The following is a 25,373-nucleotide window of genomic DNA, read 5'->3' as shown; positions in this document are numbered from 1 at the left end:
CGCGGGACCACCTCGGAATCGGTGCTGGGAGGGCGCGCTCAAGCTCGGCCCTGCCCGGGGTCTCTAGGGCGGCACCAGGCACCCATGACTTGGCTGCCCCGCCACTTGATCTTGCTGTGAGCTGTCTACCAAGCCCAGCAGCGTCAGGGGTACAGCTGCCCTCTGAATGCTGATCCCACAGGAAAAGGTGCTGCCCCACGGCCGGCAGGGGCAGGTGACCGGCTGGCTGGGCAAAGACCGAAACCCCTAAGCTTTTGCAAATCCCTCATTTGAGCATTAACGATCGCAGATCTGTGCTTGAGGATGTGTAGGGTGTGGCAAAATGTTGGTCTGAGTGTGCAGAGCTCTAGTTGAAGTTGCGTGTGTGTGTGTGTGTGTGTGTGTGTGTGTGTGTTAAAAACACGTTTGAGGATTTATTCTGAATGATCAGTTATGCAAATAAAAACACTAAAATGCATCAATTCTGAGGATTAGGAGCTCAATACCAGGGAATCGAGGACACATAGGTTGAGGCTGTGACAGGTTGCAGGCTAGCCCTTAAAGCTAGTGATTCCCGTTCCAGATACTGTGGAATATTTGTAAAGTGACTCCTGGGAGTTGGGTTGCTGGACAATGGGGACAGTTGGTCCTCCGTGACCTAGTCTGTTTCTAGTATTCTGGGAAAGAAATAGAAGGCAGGCTCAGTTAATTCTGACAATAGTAATAACAACAATAAATAAATGATAGCAATAAAAATTGACAACTTGGGCACAGAACATGAGAAAAAAATTTCACTAACTTCCAAAATTCTGACTCACTTGTCTCAAGTTCATAACATTCATCTTTCATACTAGGGAATTCTGTTTCCATAAAAGTTAAAATTTAATAATAAAAATGTATTTTTCCACAATGGTCATTGTGGAAAAGACATTGACTTTGAATCCTTAGGGTTTCTCCTTTCTTTATGGTTGTGCCTCATGCTTGATCTTTGGGAGATTGGAGCTGCTTCCTAAACTCGTTATGTTGGGGGGTTACACTTAGAATCAGCACATTTGATGACAGTCCTTGGATGTTCTGAGACCATGGTAACTGATCTAGAAGATAGCCTCTCCTTTGGAACACAGGCTCCTGCTGGGGACAGCTAGGTAACATGGTGTCTGGTGCCTAAACTGGTTCTGCTCATTAAATCCTGAGTGGGTAGCCTGCCAGATAGTGCTTGCTGCAGGCTTACAATTTGCTGCTGACTAAGTATCATGTGTTCTATCTTGACTGATGATCAGCTTTTCCATGGGGGGAAAAATCAGTAACTGAGAGGCACAAAGTAACTTTACCTTTCTTGATGCTGAGGAAGTATGATGAGAAAGAAACCCTAGTGAAGGACCCGTTTCCTTTATTCCAACACATTCTCACCGACTTTGGCTTTTGGAAAGTGGACTTTCCTCCAGTCCTGCCCGGTGTTTAAGCGAGGACAGGAAGTAGACGCCCGGCCTGTGTTCTGTGGAGAGAAGTGCCTTGGGGTTCTGAGGAAATACACTCACAATCAACTTCCCTTACGGCTTGTGTAAAAGTCAGGGCCCTCTGTGAGCAGAACTTTCAGAAGAGCTCCTGGGAGCCCGAGCAACTGGATTAATTGCTAGGTGAGCCTAGAATAACATAGTAGTGTGGGCACTGCTGTTTATTAAAGAGAAAAGCTACAATTAACAGACGGTCAACCTTCGGACTCATGTTTAAATTCCTTATTCCAAACCAAACTGAAGCACTTCCTGCAGGATTTTCCAAATGTGAAGATTCCAGCAGTATTTCCCGTCCTTTTTTGTTTGTCTTTAATGGAGTCTTTCTTTTCTGACTCTTCAAAATTCTGATTCTGGAAATGCCAGAATGGAGTTCACATATTATAGATTCAGTTGCATGGGGAGAGTTTTCTTACATTTGATTGTCTCTCTCGATAAAAACTACTCATCTAAGAAAAAGAAATAAATTTTCCAGGCAAGTAAGGAAGGTATTTATCTAAATAGATGTTTATCTATCTATCTATCTATCTATCTATCTATCTATCTATCTATTTTAAGTTCTAAGGTTGCTGACCTTGATTTCAAAAGAACATTGGTTGCCCTGGCCGATTTGGCTCAGTGGATAGAGCATTGGCCCACAAGCTGAATGGTAGCAGGTTCAATTCCAGTGAAGAATACACACTTCAGTTGCAGGCTGGATCCCTGGGCCCGTTGGTGCAGGAGGCAACCAGTTAATGTGTCTCTCTCCTCTTCCCTTTCTCTCTCTCTCTCTCTCTCTCTCTCTCTCTCTCCCTCTCTCAAAATCAATGGAAAAAATATCCTCAGGGGAGGATTAACAACAAAAAAGGATCATTGGTTATAACCCTTTTCAAAAAAAGAGATCTGATGGTTATGAGTTGACAAAATCAAAATAGCACACACCCAATTTTTGGAAAAGTACACGTTGTTGGTTTAAATGTGTTTATAATCAGCCCAGTGACTGTGCACAACGGCATTCTTGTGTTCAATATCATTGCACACTGAGTCACCCATGATCAAAAGTATGATCTCTTTTTAAATTTGTTTACAACTTCAGCATGTTATGTAGCTCTGAATGAAGAAGCTACACCATTTCTAATGAAGTAATTAACACTTTCAAATTTCAAAGTGTGAGGTTTAATATTAGTGTAAAATGAGCCTGAATTAGGGGTCAGGTTCCTTGGGCTGCTAATGACAGAATGACTTTGGGCCACCATGTCAGCTCTCTGAGCCTCAGTTACCTCACCTCTAAAAGTGTGAATATTTACTTTTCCCTGTCAATTTCATAAGATTATTATCAGACTCAAAATAGGTAAGGTATGTGAAAGTGCTTTGTAAACTGCAAAGCGCCACACAAACCAGGCTGCAATTATTCTGATGAGCTCGCCTAATGTGTCACAACACAATCCAAGCTGCCATCCCGGGCGTATGTGAAACACAGTGGAAGTGAAGGGAAGTCGGCTTTGTTCCTCAGATTGTTTTGGTCATGTTGAAAAATGAACTGAATATGCTTGAGCAGAGACTTTATAAAGAATAAATGTTAAATCTTGGAAATGCCATTTTCATGTGAATTTCTGGTTGCCTTTAAACACATCTAAGTTTGATTGGAGTTATGATAATAAGCCACTTTATCAGGCCAATGGCACAGATTTGGCTGGTTTTAATCATTGAAACGACCCTTGTTTCTTATTGACCTATGTGTGTACATATATGTAGGGAACCACATGCGAATCAGTCTAGACCAGTAGTTCTCAACCAGACAGATTTTGCCTTTTCCCCACTTTCCCCAGTGATATGTGGCAATGTCTGAAGACATTTTTTGTTGTCACAATTGGTGGTGGTGGTGGGGGTGCTACTGACTGTGCATTAAAGCCAGGGATGCTGCTAAACATCCTACAATGTACAGGACACCCCCCCCCTCCCCAAACAACAATAACAAGCATCCAACCTGAAATGTCAGTGGTGCCGAGGTTAGGAATTAGCCCTACACAAGGGGGATATTTAAAAGAAGTGAAGACACTTATAAAGTTATTTCTGGGTCTTTGGTATGTTGCCCAGGAGTGGAAGTTTATGCAATAAAAGGATCTAAGCTCTCTGTCCACCATGAAGTTCAAGACTGTTTTCTACTGGTGTCCAAAATGACACTAGCAGAGGCTTTAGTTTCTTGACTTCCTAGTAAGTAAGGTCCTTTCTCCTCCTTTTCCGTAACAACTCCTCTCTCGAGTTCCCCCTGTGGTAGCAGCGGTTTCCTTGGCAGTGGCAGCCTTTTGGGGAAGGAAGCGCAGGCAGAAGAGCACCCGCCTTTTGCTTCCAAAGGTCAATTACTATAGGAAGCACAGTGAATGGAGAGTCAGCAGTTTCCCAGCTTGGAAGGTGGACACGGTGATAACCTACTTCCAAATACGTTTGAGAATGCCCAGATTATAAGAGAGGTGGCAAAAGAATAATATCGTGTGTATAGAGGAAGCACACATGGAGTCCTGGAGGAGCTCTGTCTGAGTTTTTACCAAAAAAATCTAATATTTTACATTTTTAGGGCCTATCAAATAGCTACCATTTGTTGGATCCCTTGTCATTTTTAAAAACGATTGAGCCCGGCTGGCGTGGCTTAGTGGCTGAGCGTCGACCTATGAACCAGGAGGTCAGAGCACATGCTTGGGTGGCAGACTCGATCCCCAGTGTGGGGCGTGCAGGAGGCAGCCAGTCAATGATTTTCTCTCATCATTGATGTTTCTATCTCTCCCTCTCTCTTCCTCTCTGAAATCAATTAAAAAATATATTTTTTTAAAAAGAAAATAATTGAGTAAATATCATGAGTGAGCAACTCAAGGAAAACAGAGATTCTGACTGTTTAAGGTCCAGGCAATTTTGACCAAAGCATAGGTGATCCTGAGTTGAGAAAACTCACACCCAGGCCTCAGGATTCAGACGCCGCCCTCCTCCCCTCAGTGCTGGAGTGTCTGCGGTGGGAGCAGGTATCAAACACTCTGGCAGTTACAGGGAGGAGCAGGAGAAAGCAGGAATGGTGTGTCAAGCAAGGCCATCCCTTGAGGCAGCTTTGGGCAAGGCAAACCCAAAATATTTTCCTCCACATTGCCCAACCTTTTTTTTTTTTTTTTTTTTTTAACTTTAGTCTGTTTTAATGCCAAATATTTCACTTGGAACAACAAGTACTTTTTCAAAATAGCAAGCATTTGTGCCTGCCTGTCTTCTCCATTGTTCCACATCCGAGGCTTAGCTCAAACAACACCTCCCTCTTAGAAGCAACTGTTCTGGTTGTGACTTCCCGCAGCTCACAGTCTGGCTCATGGCATGGTTGTTTGTGATCCCTCCGGCCTGTGGAGCCTTTGACCACACAGGCCTTGGCTTATTCATCTTCACACCCAGACAGGAGCCTTCACCGTGCCCGTGCAGAGCAGGCACAAATGTGTGCAAACGAAGGAATACATAATCTGCAGAACTCCATCTGAGGGGCATGTCTTTCAGATCCTAAGGATCAACCAACTCTGCTTTCCTCCTAAAACCCTGAAGAGGGCAAGGGGCTGTCCGTGAGAACCAGGGCGTGGGGGGAGGTTGATATTAACATGCAGACCCTTTGTAAGAGGTGGTGGGGCAGGAGCACAGGAAGGACGGTGATTGAGGACCAAAGGTAAAGCAGGGCTGTGCGCATTCGTCCCCTAGGAAAGGGGCAGAACGTGTTCGCCCTCAATCCTCTCTCTCCTGCATTGTGTGGCTGGCACTCCCAGGATTCAGAACACCCGCTAGTGTGATTGGAGCTGAAAGCTCGGTTAAAGAGGATTTGGTAATCCAGTTGGAGTGCATCTCCACCCTTGGATGAGACACCTTTGTGGTTCCATGCTATTGATTTAGACGGATTTTGGAAGTAGATTGCCTTGTGCTAGAAAAATGCCTGTAAATTGACTAGAACTGCACAACAAACTATTTGTGATCTTAGATTTTAATGGTAACTCATGAAATCTTTTCAGGTCAAATCATAACCTATCTTCTTCTTCTTTTTTTTCCTCCTCTCAGGAAAATGGCAGACGGCTTTTCGGTAAGTGTTTTATGTCTGCTGTCTTACTTTCTAATCCCATGGAGGTGGAGAGTTTTGTTTTCAACACCAGACTTTCCCTTCTAACTCTTTGTGCCTTCCTCTGGCCTCACCTGTCCCATGTGGGCTTGTTGGCCGGAGCCGTGTTTTTCCAGTAGTAGATTTGGGAAGAAAGCCGGCTAGAGAGAGGCGTGGGACTCACTAAGAGCAGCCCCTTTACCGAAAGGTCTGGGGCAGAAGTGGGTGGATTCTGTGGGCCAGGAGCTAAGAAATAAGCCAACAATGGGAAGTGTGGTACAGTCTGAGCATCCTGATTTTTGTGATTATTTTTCTCATGTCAGTTAGAAAATACATGCTTTTACATTGAGGATGGATAGCTCTATTTTAGCAAATTACAAAAATGCAAACCTACACAATATAGACGATGGGTGACATATACTGATAAAGTGCACATAATCCCAAAGTCTAATTTTAGCCTTTGGAACTCAAAACTATTTAATAGGTGGAAACATTTTTATGGATATGAGTTGTATATCTTCATATGTCCCTCCACTTTAGATCTCTTATTCCTGTTTTCCTGAAAATTCTGTTTTTGTGAATGTTTTTCATTCAGGAATTGTATCTTTTTTTTTCCAGCTTAATGATGCCGTATGTGGGTCTGGGAACCCCAACCCTCAAGGATGGCCCGGTCCATGGGGAAACCCGCCTGCTGGGGCAGGAGGCTACCCGGGGGCTGCCTATCCTGGGACCTACCCCGGACAGGCACCTCCTGCCGCCTACCCTGGACAGGCACCTCCTGGCGCCTACCCTTCCCCTACAGCACCTGCTTATCCCGGACCTAATGCCCCAGGACCCATCCCCGGACAACCGAGTGGGCCTGCGGCCTACCCTGGTGCGGGCCCTGCTGGTGTCCCTGCTGGACCACTGGTAAGATGGAGTCAGTCATTTCATGTACTTGATTGTGACCAGGGCAAAGCTAATGAAGAACACGGCAATCGTCTGGGCTGTGGTGCCATCACTTTGCAGTGATCTGGCTGGGAGCTGGTTCTGGGCACTCACATCTGCATAGCGCTGCAGGGAGACGCGAAGCTTTACTCTCACTGCTTAGGGCCATATTCTAGGACCAGCCACAGTGTATGCTGGTCCAATAGAAAAAAATCGTTATTTGTGTTGAGTTTAGTATGAGCAGTGTTGGCATAAAGAGACGCTAATGCGTCTTTTGAAGGCATCTGTAAAGCAGCTTTAATAAAAATCAAGTTAAGAGCATAGTAATGGGGGAAAGTTTTCATTGTTAGTATTAATAACACTATGTAAACAGCATGTCCAGCAGTGTGCTTCTACATGATGATCTCATCTGAACCCATAACCACCCGATAAGATACTGTTATTATCCTCACTTTCCACATGAAGAAATGGGACAATAGCATTATATTAGCTTGTCCAGGACCATAGAGAGAACATGGGGGAGGCGGGGAACCAAGGTAATCAAGTTTTGAAAAACCTTCTAAAGATAATTTTGTGATCTAAGGATTGAATTTTCATTTATATTAAAATGCATTTTAGTAAAGAAATTCTACGCACAAAACCTTAATTCTGTAGGGCTTTAGACACATCTCAGACACAGATCCTTCCCTTCTAGAGTTACAGTCCAGCTGGGAAGTAAGCAGATATGAAGAAAGAGTTCAGTAACAGCCTGGGGGCAGACCCTCTCAGGAGTAGGTAGAAGGTGGCACAGGTGGCATCTGATCTGCTTTTAGGTCAGTTTAGAGGAAAGTGCAGAGAAAACGTTGGGGGTGTGGGTGGCATTGGGCAGGGTCTAGACCCAAATGGTTAGTCCACTGCAGATACAGGGGCACAAGGAGTCTATACAAAGGAAGAGGCAGGTGGGAGAGAGACTACAGAGGAAGAACCTCAGGATCTGCTGGTTAAGTCTTAGGAGTTAGACAGGACTGGCTTTTCAAGACAGGACAGCTAGGGCACCAGGAAGGGGACTGGTGGGGAAGGAGGCAGGAGAGACGGTTCCAGTTCGTACCTTTTGAATCTGCAGCACCAGGAGGAAGTATGGGACTAGTACTGATCAGGGCTAGAGATAAAAGACTTGGATGATAGTTGGACCTGGGGTTGGGGGGAATTATAAAGAGGAAAAAGAAGAGGCCAATGATGGGGCTTTGGGAATATTTACAGTACCTTGAACATAAATATTTGCAGAATGGACTAGGAAATGTATTAACTGGAAGATGTTTATTCCACAAATACGGAGTATCTGCCACACACTAAGTACTCTGCCGATGCTGTGAGTAAAACATATTGTGCACACAGGGGATTTATCTCTTCAGGCCCTGGGCAAGGTGGCCCGAGTCTGGACAGATGGCTTAACTTAAGGTTGTGTTAGTCACATGTATTAATAGTATTTGAATGTTAGCAACATCTTTTTCTTTCTTTCCCCAAGAAAACATGACTCTGTATTAATACACATGTTTTTCATCCCCAGACTGTGCCTCATGAAATGGCTTTCCCTGGAGGAGTCATGCCTCGCATGCTGATAACAATTATGGGTACAATAAAACCCGATGCAAAAAAGTAAGAGCAAACTTTAAACGTCTAACACATTTGTTGATTGGTTTTTGAATAAAGACTGATCTATATTGAAATTTAATAGACTTTTTAAAACTACACATTTAGAGTCTTGGCTCTTCCATAGTATGGGATGATCCCATAAATCAATACGTGTTCCCACCAAGGGGACATGGTTTCCCTCACCAAATCTTGGTTTTCTCTCAGAACCTGAATAGAACTGAGTTCTACATTGTGAGGAGAAAGAGGAAGAGCAGGGTTCTTCCTGGCAGGGAAAGCTTTAGCATTAAAGGCCAGTAGAGTCTCTGTAATGTCATGTTTGGCCATCCCTCCACTCTGAACCATATAGTGTCTGAAAAGCCAAGCATGCACTCTAGATAACCATAAAAAATTAGGGTGCCAAAGTGAGAGGTCCCACTTGACATTGTGATGAGTTGATCCGAGAGCTTGAATGGTATCCCACTGCGTCCTCATGCTCATGCAAGACTCACAGGTCACCGTGCCGTCTCAGCTCTCGAGCTTGGCTGCCATGCCCGTCTTCACAGGGGGTGCAACTGCAGGGTCACAGATTCCCATGGTGTTGGCCTGGTCTACAGATGACAAGGGGCAGGGTGGGGAAGCTCAGTCTTCTGAGTAGTCACTATTTACTTGAAAGGTTTGAAAAAATTGTTCAAGTTAAAGACTTCATCCAAATAAGTCAACCTTGCCAGAACCGGTTTGGCTCAGTGGATAGAGCGTCGGCCTGCGGACTGAAGGGTCCCAGGTTCGATTTCGGTCAAGGGCATGTACCTTGGTTGCGGGCACATCCCTAGTGGGGGGCGTGCAGGAGGCAGCTATCTCTCTCCCTTCCTCTCTGTAAAAAATCAATAAAATATATTAAAACAAAAAACAAAACAAACAAACAAAAACAAACAAACAAAAAAAGCTTTCAAATAAGTCAACCTTTGCCATTGGAACTGGTTTGATTGAGGTGAGCTAGGAGGGGTAAGACTTTAAGCTGCTTTAGAGAAATCCATGCTGACTTGTGGCTGCCCTGGGACGCCTGGCTCTGGTTATTACCACTGGTTATGCTTACATATAATACAAACAGGCTAAGGATATCTATCCTGAAGCCCTCCAGTCTGCCTGTCGCTGAGGTTAGTGGTACCACTAAAGCTCCTGTAGCCATTAATTAATGTGTCTCTGGGTCTTATAAGTAGTATACAAAAGATACTCAAGCTGTGTACACAGGTTTATTCGAGGATCCAGACAGCCTCTATGAGCATCTGTCACTTTGCTCCTGGTGAATCAACAGGAACCACCTCCTCTGTTACCAGGAGATGGACTGGCTTCTGCTCTGTTCATTTTACATTCAAATAGCCCATTCACTCCAACCTCTAGCCAGCCTCCTCTGGATTCTACTCTAAAGCTTATCTCACAGCAAATTACAAAACATATATATCTTCTGCCTATGTTCTTAGCCATCTTTCCTCCCAATAAGTACACCGTATTCTGTGCATACAGCACTCACAATTTGTTAATTTTTAAAAATATATATCTTTATTGATTTCAGAGTGGAAGTGAGAGGGAGAGATAGAAACATCAGTGATAAGAGAGAATCATTGATCTGCTGCCTCCTGCACACCCCCTGCTGGGGGAGCGGGGGTATGGAGCCTGCAACCCAGCCATGTGCCCTTGACTGGAATCGAACCTGGGACCCTTCAGTCTGCAAGGCTGATGCTCTATCCACTGAGCCAAACCATCTAGGGCACAATTTTTAAGTTCTGCTCCCCTCTCCCAACCCCTATTGCACAGAACCACACTGGTATCTTTGTCTTTATTTCGGGTTATTGTACTGGAAACTTAAACTCCAATTACACCAGAGATGTAGACTGAGACTGTGGTAGATCAAAACTAATTTTGGTTGAAATGGCCAAGGTGATAGGAAACTGAAATAATTGTTGCTTGGTCCTGCACATTCTATGTGAGGAATTAGAAGAGAATGCTTAAGGTGGTAGAGATGACCATATCGTTAGCCATTAGATATTTAGTCAAATACAATTTCTATTGCCATTTGACTCTTTTGGTCCTTTCCCTGTGAATACATCTGTGGTCGGGTCTGTTACAGGGTGAATCCAAATACCCAGGGAATTATTATTAGTGGGTCAGGAGTGCAGATTCTACTTTAAAACAAGAGTACCAGCAGATTCTGATGTTAGTGGTCTGTGGAGCACACTTTGAGAAATTGGGGGGTAGGGTTAGTACTTTAACAGTCAGGGGACTTGTGTTTGTGTTAACATCCAAGGAGAAGGAACGGGGTCAAAAAGTTAAGCCAGCACTTGCATCAATTCCACTTCATATCTTGGAAAGTTCAACACATTGTCATGATTTTACAAATTAGCAATAGGACCTTAATTACATAATCTCATTCTTTCCGTTTTAGGACTAGGTTTTTGGTTAACTAGGAGGAAGCCAGGAAGTTGATCTCTTATTTACGTGACTGGCTTGTCGTCAATAGGTATTAAAATCAACCTGGCAGGGCAGGAAGAAGGTAACCATATCATCTGCAATGGAAAGCATAACCTGCCCTTAAAGTGGCCTCAAACCTCTATAAGGAAACCTTGAAGGGTTTTCATGAGTAGAAGGATAAGTAGGGAATTACAAACGAAGAGAATGATATGACCAAAGACAGTGAGGCAGAACAATCCAACAGGTACTGTTCTGTTTACTTTTAGTATTTTACTAATATTTGGCCTAGTATACAGCTTGAACACATTCTCTGGTTTGTTTTCTGTTAAGAAAATTTTCTTGTATTTTATAAAACGGTTTGCTCTTTAGAAAAATCGCGTGTTCTTCACTTGATGCAAATACACAACTTGAATCATTTTACTAACTCTGGCCTTTGGTTTGAACAGACTTGTTTTAGATTTCAAGAGAGGGAATGATGTGGCCTTCCACTTTAACCCACGCTTCAATGAGAACAACAGGAGAGTCATTGTTTGCAACTCAAACCTGAATAATAACTGGGGACAGGAAGAAAGACAGATGATTTTCCCATTTGAATGTGGTAAACCATTCAAAGTAAGTTATTGCTATTGTTATGTATTGATAATTCATATGGCTCATGGGGAAATCACTCTAAAATCAAGATGCACTTGAAATGAATTTTGGGGAGCTATCCTGGGACACCTAACCAGCTCCTCCCCACCCCAGGCGCCCATGATCATCAGTAGGCTGGAACAGGACTAGGATTTTGGAAAGGGTCCCCAGCTCCATACTGTTACCACCTCTGAACTTAAGCTTTTCTGGAAATGAGAAAAATAGCATCTTTAATAAAAAAGGCAGAAAGTCTCAGAAGGACTGAGACTTAGTCCCTTAAAAAACATAGTGACATAGAAACCAAAACTAAAAATTTTTTAAATTAAAAATTAATTTAAAAAGAAATTAGGTGACATTTAATATTATATTAGTTTCAGGTGTACAACACAGTCAAAAATTTTTAATTCTAAAATTAATACATGCTTATGAAAATAAAAATGTAGATTTTTAAATTAACTGAAAAAGTTCCCTAGCCTGTATATACTGAAGGTTGCAACTTAGTGAATATCTTGCCAGTATTTTCTATGACATACAGCACTTTTGATTTTTAAGCACTGCTTCACCAAATATTTAGTAGGTTCACAGTACTAGTTGGATTGACTGTAGAGTGGGCAATAACACAGCTAGACTATAAGCTTCTTAAGGGCAGAGACAAATAGGGACCATATTCTACATTTAATGGACATCTTTCAGGATCAGAACATTGTTTAGATATGTTTCATTGTTTAGATATGTAATAATCCAACTAGTACTCTATTGATGAAACTTTGGCAATATTACCAATAAAATCTGGGAAGGTTTTATTTTACTAAAACACTGTTACTAACTTTGCTTATTCTTCTTTGCTTTCTAGAAGAATAATTTTATTAAAATATACATGTTTAAAACTCAGATATTGCCAAAGTGCTACTTCAAAAAGGATTAAACACACCCACTGTTGGAAGACTATGTTTTCCCTCTTCTTGCCCAAAGTGGTTATTATCCAACTTCACAGCATTTGCTGCTCTATCAGGGGATCCCTACTTTAGTGTTTATTTTTACTTTTAGATGCTGTAGGCCATATGAAAACTTTTTATGTAGACACATTATTTTATGTAACTACATCATTTATGTAGACAGTATTTATTCCTTTGTGGCTTCAACTATATATCTTCTAAAAATTTTGTCCTTTTTATTTTGTGTAAATCTTTGACTAGTCTGGAGTTTATTTTTGCTGTAAAGTTACTTTTTCAGGATTTTCATCTGTTCCACAAAAGATGAAATGTGGACACCCTGAGCTCAGGACAGACTGGTTTTGAAATCAACAGGCATTTCTAACAGTTTTATGTACGTGCCATTTCAGATCCAAGTACTGGTTGAATCCGACCACTTCAAGGTTGCAGTCAATGATGCTCACTTGCTGCAGTACAATCACCGGATGAAAAATCTCAGGGAAATCAACGCATTGGCAGTTAGTGGTGACATCAGTCTCAATAGTGTTACACACACTATGATATAATCTTAAAGGGGCGGATATTCTTTTAAGAAATAAAAATGAATGTAAACCTTACCCATTTAAAAGTTTCATGCTCACTGTAAGTGAAAAATTTGCCTTTATTCAACAACGTCCTTCTTATAAATCATTCATTTAATAAATATTCTAAGAGTTAATGGTTTATATGTCATTTATTTGGGGCAGTCTATTCTTGATAATGAATAATGGACTCAATGGTAAAAGAAATATGTAGCAGAGGGGCTATTATATAGTAGGTCCTCAATAAATGAAAATTCCCTTTTGATTTTGGAAAGGGTCTTGTTCTACCCAAGCAGTTTTCTTTCACTTAGTCTTTAAGGATTTTCCTAATACCTCATAATTCTGGAGTCCAATAGCCCAAGAACACTCTATCTAGTTGGCTGCCAACACAAAAATCCATTCCCGATGTCCTGATAATTGTGGTTTTATTCAGGTATGATCCCAGATTCAGTAGGGAATCATTAGTTTAAGTCAATCCCCCACTCACTCAGTCTTACTGCAGACAGACATGTGGCATTAGCTGGCCTGACTAGACCACAGAGAAGGACATAGCTCTGATTACCACTAGCAGCTACATTATGATCCCAAAGGACCCAGCCTCAGACAGGTGCCAAAGACAACAGAATGCTGGCTCTTGATGCCAACATTGAACTGTTAATTGTAAAGTGCCTAGAATCACCCTGACAACTTATGAAATACATTCCTTATTGGTAAGCCAGTTTGAGTTCATTTTACTATTATACAGCAGCAAAAGCTTTCTAAATGATTCACTAGTACACCTTACTAAACTTACCACCGTAGATTCTACAACTTTGGTTACTTTGCACCAACATCTTTTACATATTCATTCCTGAGCCCTTGGAAAGCCCTAACTTTTATATATGCTACTTTGTTCTGCCTGTCTTGCTTGAATTGTTCAATTATAGGCTGTTAATGAATAAAAGCTATTTTCATCTTTTGGTAAAACTTTAGGCATTTAGAGAACATTCTTCTAAGTCAGCACCCTACACAGCCTCCCAACTGCTCACATGGATTTAATAAATACTGTCTTTCCCACAAGCCTAATACCCCTTCCTCTGACAATAAAACAACATGTGTTTTCTTGTTTGAAAACCCCTAATCTTATGGGGGGTTATCCATAAAGTTCTTGTTTATTGTTCAACTCACTGGGCCCAGAAATGACTGGGCCCGGGTCTGGTACAAGCGTTAGCTACTCTGAATCTTCTTGGTGCTCTGTTATTCTGACAGCCCTGCCTTCTACAAATCTATAGCTAAGATTTTTATAAAAGAGAAAACATTTCAAACACATTAAGTGATTGACGTAATTTTCTTCAAAGGAATAAGGCATTTCCTTCAAAGCCTGTCATTCATGTCAAGGGGAAAATGGGAAAGGCAGGAATTTAATGGGCACCTAGTTAACCATTTGAAACTATAACATGTAAACTGACATCAGAAAGCTCATCCAAACAAACTCAGTATGCCCTGGAAAATCAACATGCAAAGCTGTTCAACACTGACAAATTTAAAGTTCAAACTAAAAATAAAGTATGAAAAGATACAAATATTTCTGTCAAAGTTTAGTATTATATTTTAAGCGAGTAGTCATAAGCTCTGAGTAAGTGTTCTTAGCTTTAAGCTTATACATCTTAAAGAAGAGAGGCAAGGCATGGTATATCTTTTATTCTGCATGGCTGTTGTACAAAATATCCCCACTTCCCTTGAGAAATAGTATCATATCTAAAACACACTTGAATGAACACTGAATATTAAAATATTACATGACACCATATAAATCGGTTGAATAGAAGCAAACAAAAGTATAGTCTTCAACCTTTTGGTATTCTAAGAATATACCCCACAGTATTGATAATGACAAGAAAAATGTTTGGAATTATTTTTACATTCAAAGTTCTTCTGGTTGTTCTCCACTGAGGGCCCTTAGAGGTGAAAAGGTAATCAGGTTACCACCAAAGGAAATGTGCCTGGCATGTTCTCGACGTCTCCTCTCCACCGGAGTAAATGGATTACTGCAGTGTAGGTCCGTCTAGAGAATAAATTCAGAGAAGTCACTTACGGAAGCATTAAGAGTTTCACCAACTGACTTCAACATTGCAAGTTAATAGTAAATTAATAACATAAATAACATTTCCACAAAACAATAAATTAATTAATAACATGATTGTGCAACTTTTCAATAGATCTAATTTCAAGTAGTTTTTAATTGAAAAGGTATATTATTAACAGTACATGCCTAAAAAGGTGATTAGTAATATGCAAATGCACTTCAGCAGCATCTGCATGATGAATACAATTGAGGCCATATCTTACTTCATATGCAGATTTCACAAACCTACTCTAACCATCTAACAGCATTTAATAGGCATTGTACTTGAAGGCCTATTTTTATATTTTTTTGTTAATCCTCATCCGAGGATATTTTTCCATTGATTTTTTAGAGAGAGAGGAAAGGAGAAAGAGAGACAGAGAGAAAAACATTCATGTGAGACACATCAATCAGTTGACTCCTGCACACACCCAGACTCTGGCCTAACCAGGGATGGGGATTGAGCCTGCAACCGAGGTGCGTGCCCCTAACTGGAATCGAACCCAGGACCCTTCAGTCCGCAGGCCAATGCTCTATCCACTGAGCGAAACCAGCTAAGGCTGGAGTAAGTAATATTTTTGGTCTAAAATAGACAGATGAACATATAAAAAAATTTAAAAATAATTTCTAGTATTTATGAAAGCAGAAAAGAATTCACAAGGAGAAAAAAGAATAAGGAAAAGTATAAGGTACTAAGATTTACCAACAAGGTAATGTATAATTATGAAACAATTTGAATCATATTATGAATATATCAGAACCATCTGGCTTGTAAAATTTCTGCTGAATTCCCTTGTACATAATAAGTTGTTTTTCTCTGTCTGAATTTAAGTTTCTCTCTTTTTCCTTAACTTTTGCAATTTTAATTAAAATATGTCTTGGTGTGGTTCTCTTTGGATTCATCTTATTTGGAATTCTCTAAGCTTCTTGGACCTGGATATGTTTTCTTTCCCAGTTAGGATTATTTCTTCAAATAATTTTTCTGACCCTCTCTTCTCCTTTTGGGACCCTTACAAAGCAAATGTCATTCTGCTTGATGTTGTTCCAGAGGTCGCTGAAAGTGTCTTTACTTTTAAAAATTCCTTTTCATTTTACTGCTGTCTGAGTGTGTTTCATTGCTTTGTCTTTCAGCTTGTTGATTTGTGCTTAATTTTTATCCAGTCTCCTATTGAATCCCTCTAGTATATTTTTCATTTCAGTTATAATTTCTGTTTGGCACTTATGTTCTCAATTCTTCTTGCAAATTTGGTGAGCATCTTTATGACAATTACTTTGAACTCTTTTTCTCAGGTAGGCTGCTCAATTCTGTTTCATTAAGGTCCCTGACCCATTTGGCAGTGGGCACTGGAAAATTTCAAGGTAAGGCTGTAAACCAGAGTTGTTGACCCTGGCTACCCAGTAAAATCACTTGATGAAGGACCTACTACAGATCATTGAAATAAAAATATCTGGCATAGGGCTGAAAAACAATGTTGTAAACACTGAGTAGGCAACAGAGCACTTTTTTATTTGTGCCACAGTGAATATAAATCAGACAGCTCTGCCTACAGAGGAATTTATAGTCAATAAGGGAAATAGATTCCTGAAATTATAATAAGTTAAGAATATAATATATTCATATTATTCTCTTAAGAAGAGATTATATACACCGATAATGAACTCACAGAAAGAGAAACTTTTATCCCATTTATCACTACAACAAAAAAATTAGGATACCTAGGAATAAACTTAATTAAGGAGATAAAAGACCTGTACTTGGAAAACTACAGGACGTTGAAAAAAGAGATAGAGGAAGATATAAACAAGTGGAAGAATATACCATGTTCATGGATTGGTAGAATCAACATGATTAAAATGTCCATACTACCCAAAGCAATCTATAGATTCAATACAATCCCCAATAAAATACCAATGGCATATTTCACAGATCTGGAACAAACTCTCCAAAAATTCATATGGAATGAAAAAAAGACCCCGAATAGTAATACAATCCCCAATAAAATACCAATGGCATATTTCACAGATCTGGAACAAACTCTCCAAAAATTCATATGGAATGAAAAATAGACCCCGAATAGTCGCAGCAATCTTGAGAAAGAAGAACAAAGTTGGAGGGATCACAATACCACCTATCCTATCCTATCCTCCTATATAATAAAAGAGAAACATGTAAATTGACCGCCCCTTCGCTATGCTCACCAGCCAATCAGGAGTGAATATGCAAATTAACCCAACAAAGATGGCGGGTTGATCTGCATACACAGGCGGCAGGCGGAGAGCAGAAGCGGGAGAGCCGGCAGCTTGGGGAGACGTGGCTCCCAAGGTCGCTCCCTCGGTCACTCCCTTGGGGGAATGTGGCTCCCTCGGTCACCAGGCAGAGAGCCGAGCAGGAGAGCCGGAGGCTTGGAGGGCCATGGCTCCCTTGGTTGCTCCCAGCCTGGGGAGCACCAGGAATTCTGGGAATAGTAGTTCTGATGGCAGCCCCAGGACCAGAAGCAGAAGCCCAGAGCGCAGGGAGCACCAGGAATGCTGGGAATCATAGTTCTGGTGGCTAACGGATCTCCTAGACACTAGAGCAAAGTGAGCCTGGAGCAAGTTACTGTTGTGGTGGAGAAGAGACATAAGTAAAATCAGAGTGTGTAGGAAAAATTAAAGGGAAGATAACCTAAAACTTCCAGGAAATCTCCACCAATGAAGCAAAGAAAAAAAATGCCTCTATTATTCTGTGAGCAACAAACCAAACTGGGTTGGGGGTCTCAGACAATTCGCCCATATGATTGCAAAGACAGACAGAAACTCCTGGATTGGAGAGGGTTCCCCTGAGGACTCCCAGATTGTAAAGGGTGCAGGTCAGGCTGAGGGACCCCTTCCTCTCCCCTGTGCACAAATCTTCATGCACTGGGCCCCTAGTCAACTTATATTACAAAGCCACTGTTCTCAAAACTGCCTGGTACTGGCACAAGAACAGACATATAGACCAATGGAATAGAACAGAGAACCCAGAAATTGACCTAAGCCATTATGTTCAATTAATATTTGATAAAGGAGGCAAGAGCATACAATGGAGTTAAGACAGTCTCTTCAGTAAACGGTGCTGGGAAAATTGGTCAGATACATGCAAAAAAAAATGAAACTAGACCACCAACTTACACTATATACAAAAATAAACTCAAAACAGATAAAAGGCCTAAATTTAAGATGGAAAACCATAAAAATCTTGGAAGAATCCATAGGAAGCAAAATATCAGACATATCTTGCAGCAATATGTTTACCGAAACTTCTCCTAGGACAATGGAAACTAAGGAGAAAATAAACAAATGGGACTACATCAAAATAAAAAGCTTCTGCACAGCAAAAGAAACCATCAACAAAACAACAAGAGAGCCCACTGAGTGGGAGAACATATTTGCCAATGTTACCTCTAATAACGGTTTAATCTCCAAAATTTACAGGGAACTCATACAACTTAACAAAAGGAAGATAAACAACCCAATCAAAAAATGGGCAATGGACCTAAATAGACATTTTCAAAAATGGACATAGAGAAGGCCAAGAGACATATGAAAACATGCTCAAAGTCACTAATCATCTGAGAGATACAAATCAAAACAACAATGAAGTACCACCTCACACTTGTCAGAATGGCTATCATTAAGAAATCAAAAAATGACAACTGCTGGCGAGGATGTGGGAAAAAAGGAACCCTTGTATACTGCTAGTGGGAATGAAGACTGGTGCAGCCACTGTGGAAAACAGTGGAGTTTCCTCAAAAATAAAAAAATGGAACTCTCATTTGACCTAGTAACCCCATTTCTAGGAATATATCCCAAGAAATCAGAAATAGCAATCAGAAAGGATATATGCATCCCTATGTTCATAGCAGCACACTTTACAATAGCTAAGATTTGGAAACAGCCTAAATGCCCATCAGCAGGTGAGTGGATTAAAAAACTGTGGTACATCTACACAATGGAATACTATGCTGCTGTAAAAAAGAAAGCACTCTTACCATTTGTAACAGCATGTATGGACCTGGAGAGCATTATGCTAAGCAAAATAAGCCAGTCAGAGAAAGGTAAGTATCACATGATCTCACTCATTTGTGGAATATAATGAACATAAACTGATGAACAAAAATAGATCCAAAGACACAGAAGCATCGAACAGACCATCAAACCTCAAAAGAAAGGAAGGGGAAGGTGGAAGGAGGGTTAAGAGATCACCAAAAGACTTGTATGCATGCATATAAGCATAACCAATGGACACAGACAATAGGGGGGTGAGGGCCTGTGCTGGGGGGCAGGAACAGGCTGGGAGAGGTCAATGTGGGGGAAAAAGGAGACTCATGTAATACTTTCAACAATAAAGATTTTTTTTTAAAAAAGAAGAGATTAAATGTGTCCAATTGTATGCACCTGTGTCTATACATTAATTAACTTGGAGAGATGAGAGCTTTTATAGGAAGACTTCACAGAAAGGCTAGTGTCTGAACTAGACTTAGAGGCAAGAGATCACCAAAAGTAAAGCCAATGGAGCTTGCAAACAAAATAGCTTCCAAATACAATAATCTAAAAGGAATGGGATGAAAATAACCAATGACTGAAGGCAACACAGACATTATCTTCCCAAGTGCATGCTTCAGATGGGCAGAAACCTTGCCTTATGTTTTTCTTGCATCACTTAGAAATACCTATCATAATCCGAGCCACATATTAGATATTCAAATATTCAATCAATTTGTCATATGAAATTTGATACATAAATCATATGGCAAAATAAATCTTCAGAGTTTAATACTAAAAATTACTATATTTTAAAGTATATAAACATGAAAACTTTGTTTCCATTGATAAAATTAACAAATGGATTTCACAGTAAAGAAAACAATGAAAAGATGTAAATTTTAAACTTTGTATACAAATTAAAAAGTGAGTAATATTCTTTTTATAAAACAAATCTAATACATAAAGACACTTTTCAAATTAAGTTGAAAAACTTACTGACTCAAGAAGATGGCATTCAGTAGTAAGACCTTTATTATCAAATAATACTGAAAAACAAAAAAGAATTATTTTTAACTTTTTAAAGAATATTCTTGTAGTTAGAAATAAACAGAGCACTGAGAAATATGAAAAGTTCCATATTATCAAACGCTAAGACAAAAATATAGGTCATCTTATGTTACAAGGTTTTTAAAAATGTGTTTGACTTTCGCCCAGCCGGTATGGCTCAATGGCTGAGTATTGACCCATGAACCAGGAGATCACTGTTCGATTCCTGGTCAGGGCACATGCCCGGGTTGTGGGCTCGATCCCCAGTAGGGGATGTGCAGAAGGCAGCCAATAAATGATTCTCTCTCATCACTGATATTTCTCTCTCTCTCTTCCTCTCTCCAAAATCAGTAAAAACATATTTTTAAAAAATGTTTGACTTTTTTAATAAAGTTCTTATCCTTAATTTTAGTATTTTAAAGAGTCTTCTATAAACAAAGCTCATGCTTGTGATAGTAAAGGTACGTAAAAGATGCTAGAAGAAGAACATAGCTGGAGTGTATTCAATGTCTGGCCAAAGTAATGATGATTTTGCCTTAGGCTCCAGCCAGGACAGCACCACAGAGTAGCAGATGTAAATAGTAGGTGAAAATGTCATATATTATAACAAAAATACAAGAGCCAGGATTAAAAATGGCGGCGGAGAAAGTAGATACTACACAGACATGCTCCCAGGACCAAAAATAGAAAAGCCATTTACTACTGCAGAACAATCACAACAAAGTAGGTAGGAATAAAAGCATTAGGGAAGAAAAATAAGGCATTTTGAAGAAAGGCTTGAGGATGTATGTGCATTGAAAGAAGAACTAAAAAACACTTCAGGGAATTTTTCTAATTCTTGAAGAAAGGCTTGAGGATGTATGTGCATTGAAAGAACTAAAAAACACTTCAGGGAATTTTTCTAATTGTGAGTTTTCATAAATAATGAAGGATCCCAAAAAGTTAGGTCTAGCCTGGCCAGTGTGGCTCAATGGTTGAGCATCTACCTATGAACCAGGAGGTCATGGTTCGATTCCCAGTGAGGACACATGCCCAGGTTGCAGGCTCGATCCCCAGTGGACATGCAAGAGGAGGCAGCTGATCAATGATTCTCTCTCATCATTGATGTTTCTATCTCTCTCTCTTCTTCCCCCTTCCTCTCTGACATCAATTAAAATATACTTAAAAATGCTACTTATGTCCAATGTGGACTAGTATCTGCTGTTGATTTTTAATAGGTTTACCTCAGAACACTTTGGGTGGAGAATGGCACACTACAACACAAACTAATTCTCATAAAATATCGACTTTGTCCAATTTTTCAACCTTTGTTTTTAGAAACTGGTACCAGAGGTATTTACAATAATCTATGCATTAGTGCAATTTCATTTATTTAACAAAGCTTCATTAAATATATTAAAAAGACCTCACCTGACTGGAAAATTTTAGTCTCTTCTTCCTGTGAGATGTTATGTTGTGATGGTATATCTTTTTCAGGGCTACTCATCAAAACATCCTGTGTTGTCATTGAAGAATTTAGTTCCATTCCTTCCACAACATCTGAAATTTCTTCTGTTTTGTTAGTATTAATATCACACGCCACTTCACCAGCAGGTAGAGGCAAGCTCATTCTTTCACTGGGTAAACAATCCATCTTGAAGTTTATCTTACTTACATCCTGGAAATAAAAATGATTATATTTAATTATCAAACATTGAAACAATTATAAAAAGTAATTTTGCTATTAAAAATAATAAAAACAGAAGGAAGACATTCTGAATACAGGCTAAAGAACACTATAAATCCTACTATTTTCTTCTTAAATAATGAGTTCAGATAATATTATAGCAGCAGTATGATTGAAGCAAAGTATACAGCAAGTATCTGTATTCACTTCAGAGATTGGCAAACATTTTCTGTCAAGTGCCAAATAGTACATTTGACCCTATGGCTCAAAAAGCTTAAAAGCTTTTTGAGCCATAGGGTCTTTGCCACAACTATTCAACTACATTCTATTGCAAAAGCAACCAGATAAAGACATGAACAAACAAATGTGGCTATGCTATAAGGAAACAATTTGCAAAAATAATCTTGTGAGTTGGAAAATACAAAATGGCACTATGGTCTCATAGAAGCTAAGGGCCTTTGAAACAAGAACTATTATTTAACATTACTGATTTTATCTTATTTTTAAAATATGTTTTTATTGATTTCAGAAAGAGGAAGGGAGAGGGATAGAAACATCAATGATGACAGAGAATCATTGATCAGCTGCCTCTTTTACACTCTCCACTGGGGATCGAGCCCATAACCTGAACCATGCCAGCTGGGCCTGATTTTAGATTTCTAACAGAAATTCTGGGAGCTGTTTATGGAGTTACTATGTGTAATTATATAAGTAAGTAACATGCTGGGCTGTCTAGTACACTAGAGCAGGACTTACATGGTTTACTTCAATTAAATCCGGTAATCTAGGACACTGAGCATCTTCTACCATGCTGTTCCTGAAAAAAGAAAAAAATAGCATTGTACTCAGATAATCAAACATATTGCAAGCTTTTGTGTTTGAGACTATCCTTTATGGTCAAAGATGGCACCTGGTCCAAGATCAGGCCTGATGCAAACAGATTAGTTTAGGACTATAGCTACTACAGGATGGACTTACAAAGCAAATGCATCCTTCCCCAGAAAGCTCATGAGCTTGTTTCCATGCTGGTATTTCACCAGCAACTCTCTGAACCTCATGCAAATCCAGAGCTACATACTAGAGAAAGGTTAGGACAGCGGTTCTCAACCTTTGGGTTGCGACCCCTTTGGGGGTCGAACGACCCTTTCACAGGGGTCGCCTAAGACCATCGGAAAACACATATATAATTACATATTGTTTATGTGATTAATCACTATGCTTTAATTATGTTCAATTTGTAACAATGAAAATACATCCTGCATATCAGATATTTACATTATGATTCATAACAGTAGCAAAATTAGTTATGCAGTAGCAACGAAAATAATTTTATGGTTGGGGGTCACCACAACATGAGGAACTGTATTAAAGGGTCGGGGCATTAGGAAAGTTGAGAACCAGTGGGTTAGGAGAAAGCTGACTTCTAGGGGGTAAGGAGAAGGGGTGAAGTGACAACTCAATTATTGTATAGCTGGAGTTGGCTATATTTATTGTTAGTTATAGAATACACAGCACATAATCCTGAAGTTCTTTTTTTGTTTTTGTTTTATTGCTTAAAGTATTACAAAGAGTATTACATATGTCTCCTTTTTTTCCCCGCCCTTGACAATCCCCTGGCCTCCCCTACCCCCCCAGTGTCTTATGTCCATTGGTTATGCTTATATGCATGCATACAAGTCCTTTGGTTGATCTCTTACCCCACCCCTCCTGCACCCCAACCCTCCCCAGCCTTCCCGCTGTAGTTTGACAGTCTGTTCGAGGCAGCTCTGCCTCTGTATCTATTTTTGCTCATCAGTTTATAATGGTCTTAATTATCCATAAATGAGTGAGATCATGTGGTATTTTTCTTTCATTGACTGGCTTATTTCACTTAGCATAATGCTCTCCAGTTCCATCCATGCTGTCGCAAATGGGAAGAATTCCTTCTTTTTTTACAGCAGCATAGTATTCCATCGTGTAGATGTACCACAGTTTTCTAATCCATTCATCTGCTGATGGGCACTTAGGCTGTTTCCAGATCTTAGCTATGGTGAATCCTGAAGTTCTTAACTTGCAATTTTATTTAAAGTATCTGCCTCAACCTCATGCAAGTTGTAGGGTTTTTTGTGTTTTTTTAATATACTCAATTTTTCTATCTTCAACTTCACTTTGCCTTCGTTACAAGAAGTCATTTATTTGCAAGATACTTTCTTTCTGGACTATTTTTGGGAATTAAGCAAAAATTTTTTTAGAGAGTACCTGTACTAATCACTTAAATACAATTAAGGATCTTCTTAGAACAAGATAATAAAACACAGAACATACAAAGTAATATGACTTGCATTTAAGAAATGACAATAAATTGGTATTTTATAATCCATATTTCTAGAACATCTGAAATATTTTAGTCCCCACAAAAGCTAAAAATACTTTGGTTTATATCAAAAATTAAAAATTCTAAAACCTGCACCATGACTGTCTCTTTCTGATAATCTGAAACCTCAGGAGAAGATATACTTCAAAAACTCTGTGGAGACAGCTTTGTAGCATTTTAGTCACATCTCTCAGGTGTGGAGTTTCCAGAAGAACACAAACAGATCTCCTCATTGACTTTTGTAAGCACAGAATTACAAAGTTAGAAGCAGCCATGCAGAAGGTGCAGCCATGCAGGAGTGACCAGCCAGAACAAAGAGCTGTCAGTCTTAAAGAAAGAGAATAGAGAACCAAAAAAATTTCTGGCTATCCTGAAGGAATCACCAAGTTGGTATCAAAGAAGCAGGCCAACCACACCTCGACCAGTGGGCATTACTTCCCCAACACAGTCAGTTCTCAGCATAGCAGCCAAGTGGTCGGTCCATCCTCCTCAGTGGCGTCTATCTCTTATAGAGTGGCTGGCTGTAGGAGCGTGGGACAAAGAGCCAGAGGCCTTCAGGGAAGGAGCACTCCCAGAGACTCATACTGAAGCCCCTTCACCAGCTTCCACTCACGGCCTATCTTACAGAACTTCATTTGCCTCCTCTGGACTGGGGATTTTTTCTTTCAGACCATCCCTGAATAGTGGGGATTCAGGCCACATACAAGTACTCACCCCCAACAATTCAGGTCAGAGGGAAAGTAGAAGCCCACTAGAGAGGCTTCCTGGTTTCCAGCTACCAGCCCTGCAGACTCTACCAACAAAGGCAAATGGGATTAGCCACGGGGAGAGAAGCATGGGCCACTCCCAGACAGATCACCTTCAAGGTCTGATCTACACATACTGCTGAAGGACAGACAGTAGCACCCAATACCCATTAGGCATGATGGCCTTAGAAAATGTGCCCCTGGCTGTTTTCATTCTGTACTTCCTATCAATCTTTACCATGTACACCAACCATGTCAAATTTGCAGCCCATGGGCCGCATGCAGCCCATAATGAATATTTTTGCAGCTCAGCCAATATAATGGTATGTAAGAAACGTTTTAATAAAAATTTTGTAACTTAATTTTTACAATATCCTGTTATACATAACCTATATATATAAAAACCTAATATGTAAATTATCCCCTCGGGAGTTCGACCAAGAGTTCGATCACTCGCTATGATGTGCGCTGACCACCAGGGGGTGGCACAGAATAAAGGAAGGCCCCAGCCGGCAGCCCGAATGCCCCAACAGGCTCTGATCACAGGCCAGGCTTAGACCCTACCCGTGCACAAATTTTGTGCACCGAGCCTCTAGTTATTAATAACAAACTACAATGTTCGCTAATGACTAATTACTATAATTGTGTTGCATTCATTTCCCTTACACGCCTTACATGCAGGTGCACCATTTCACTCCACTAATACTAGCAGCAAATATTTTAGCAGC

The 25,373-nt window shown here is 40.2% G+C and overlaps 2 protein-coding genes across 5 annotated transcripts in view; one reads left to right on the top strand and one right to left on the bottom strand.

Annotated features, from left to right (window-relative positions):
• Positions 1–12,861, top strand: part of LGALS3 (lectin, galactoside-binding, soluble, 3) — a 16,111-nt gene extending 3,250 nt beyond the window's left edge. The window contains exons 2-7 of one of the 2 annotated variants that reach the window (XM_014529251.1): positions 5,541–5,562; positions 6,196–6,384; positions 6,436–6,486; positions 8,051–8,139; positions 11,028–11,193; positions 12,554–12,861. In XM_014529251.1, coding sequence (XP_014384737.1) covers positions 5,545–5,562; positions 6,196–6,384; positions 6,436–6,486; positions 8,051–8,139; positions 11,028–11,193; positions 12,554–12,709 — 669 coding nt within the window. In that variant the 5' untranslated portion in view covers positions 5,541–5,544 and the 3' untranslated portion in view covers positions 12,710–12,861. Of the gene's footprint in view, positions 1–5,540; positions 5,563–6,195; positions 6,487–8,050; positions 8,140–11,027; positions 11,194–12,553 lie in introns of both variants that reach the window. The other variant, XM_005881295.2, reaches the window with a different exon arrangement.
• A 1,528-nt stretch (positions 12,862–14,389) lies between these two features.
• Positions 14,390–25,373, bottom strand: part of DLGAP5 (discs, large (Drosophila) homolog-associated protein 5) — a 38,385-nt gene continuing 27,401 nt past the window's right edge. For 2 of the 3 annotated variants that reach the window (XM_014529249.1, XM_014529248.1), the window contains exons 16-19: positions 22,303–22,363; positions 21,291–21,537; positions 19,830–19,879; positions 14,390–14,768 (exon numbers count right to left, since the gene is read on the bottom strand). In XM_014529249.1, the coding sequence (XP_014384735.1) occupies positions 14,628–14,768; positions 19,830–19,879; positions 21,291–21,537; positions 22,303–22,363 (499 nt within the window). In that variant the 3' untranslated portion in view covers positions 14,390–14,627. The remainder of the gene's footprint in view (positions 14,769–19,829; positions 19,880–21,290; positions 21,538–22,302; positions 22,364–25,373) is intronic. The other variant, XM_014529250.1, reaches the window with a different exon arrangement.

This window comes from Myotis brandtii, unplaced genomic scaffold, assembly GCF_000412655.1.
Source record: "Myotis brandtii unplaced genomic scaffold, ASM41265v1 scaffold675, whole genome shotgun sequence".
In the NCBI taxonomy this organism is placed as follows: domain Eukaryota; kingdom Metazoa; phylum Chordata; class Mammalia; order Chiroptera; family Vespertilionidae; genus Myotis; species Myotis brandtii.
Note: the sequence above shows the minus strand (reverse complement) of the source record. Positions and strands in the feature narration are given on the sequence as shown.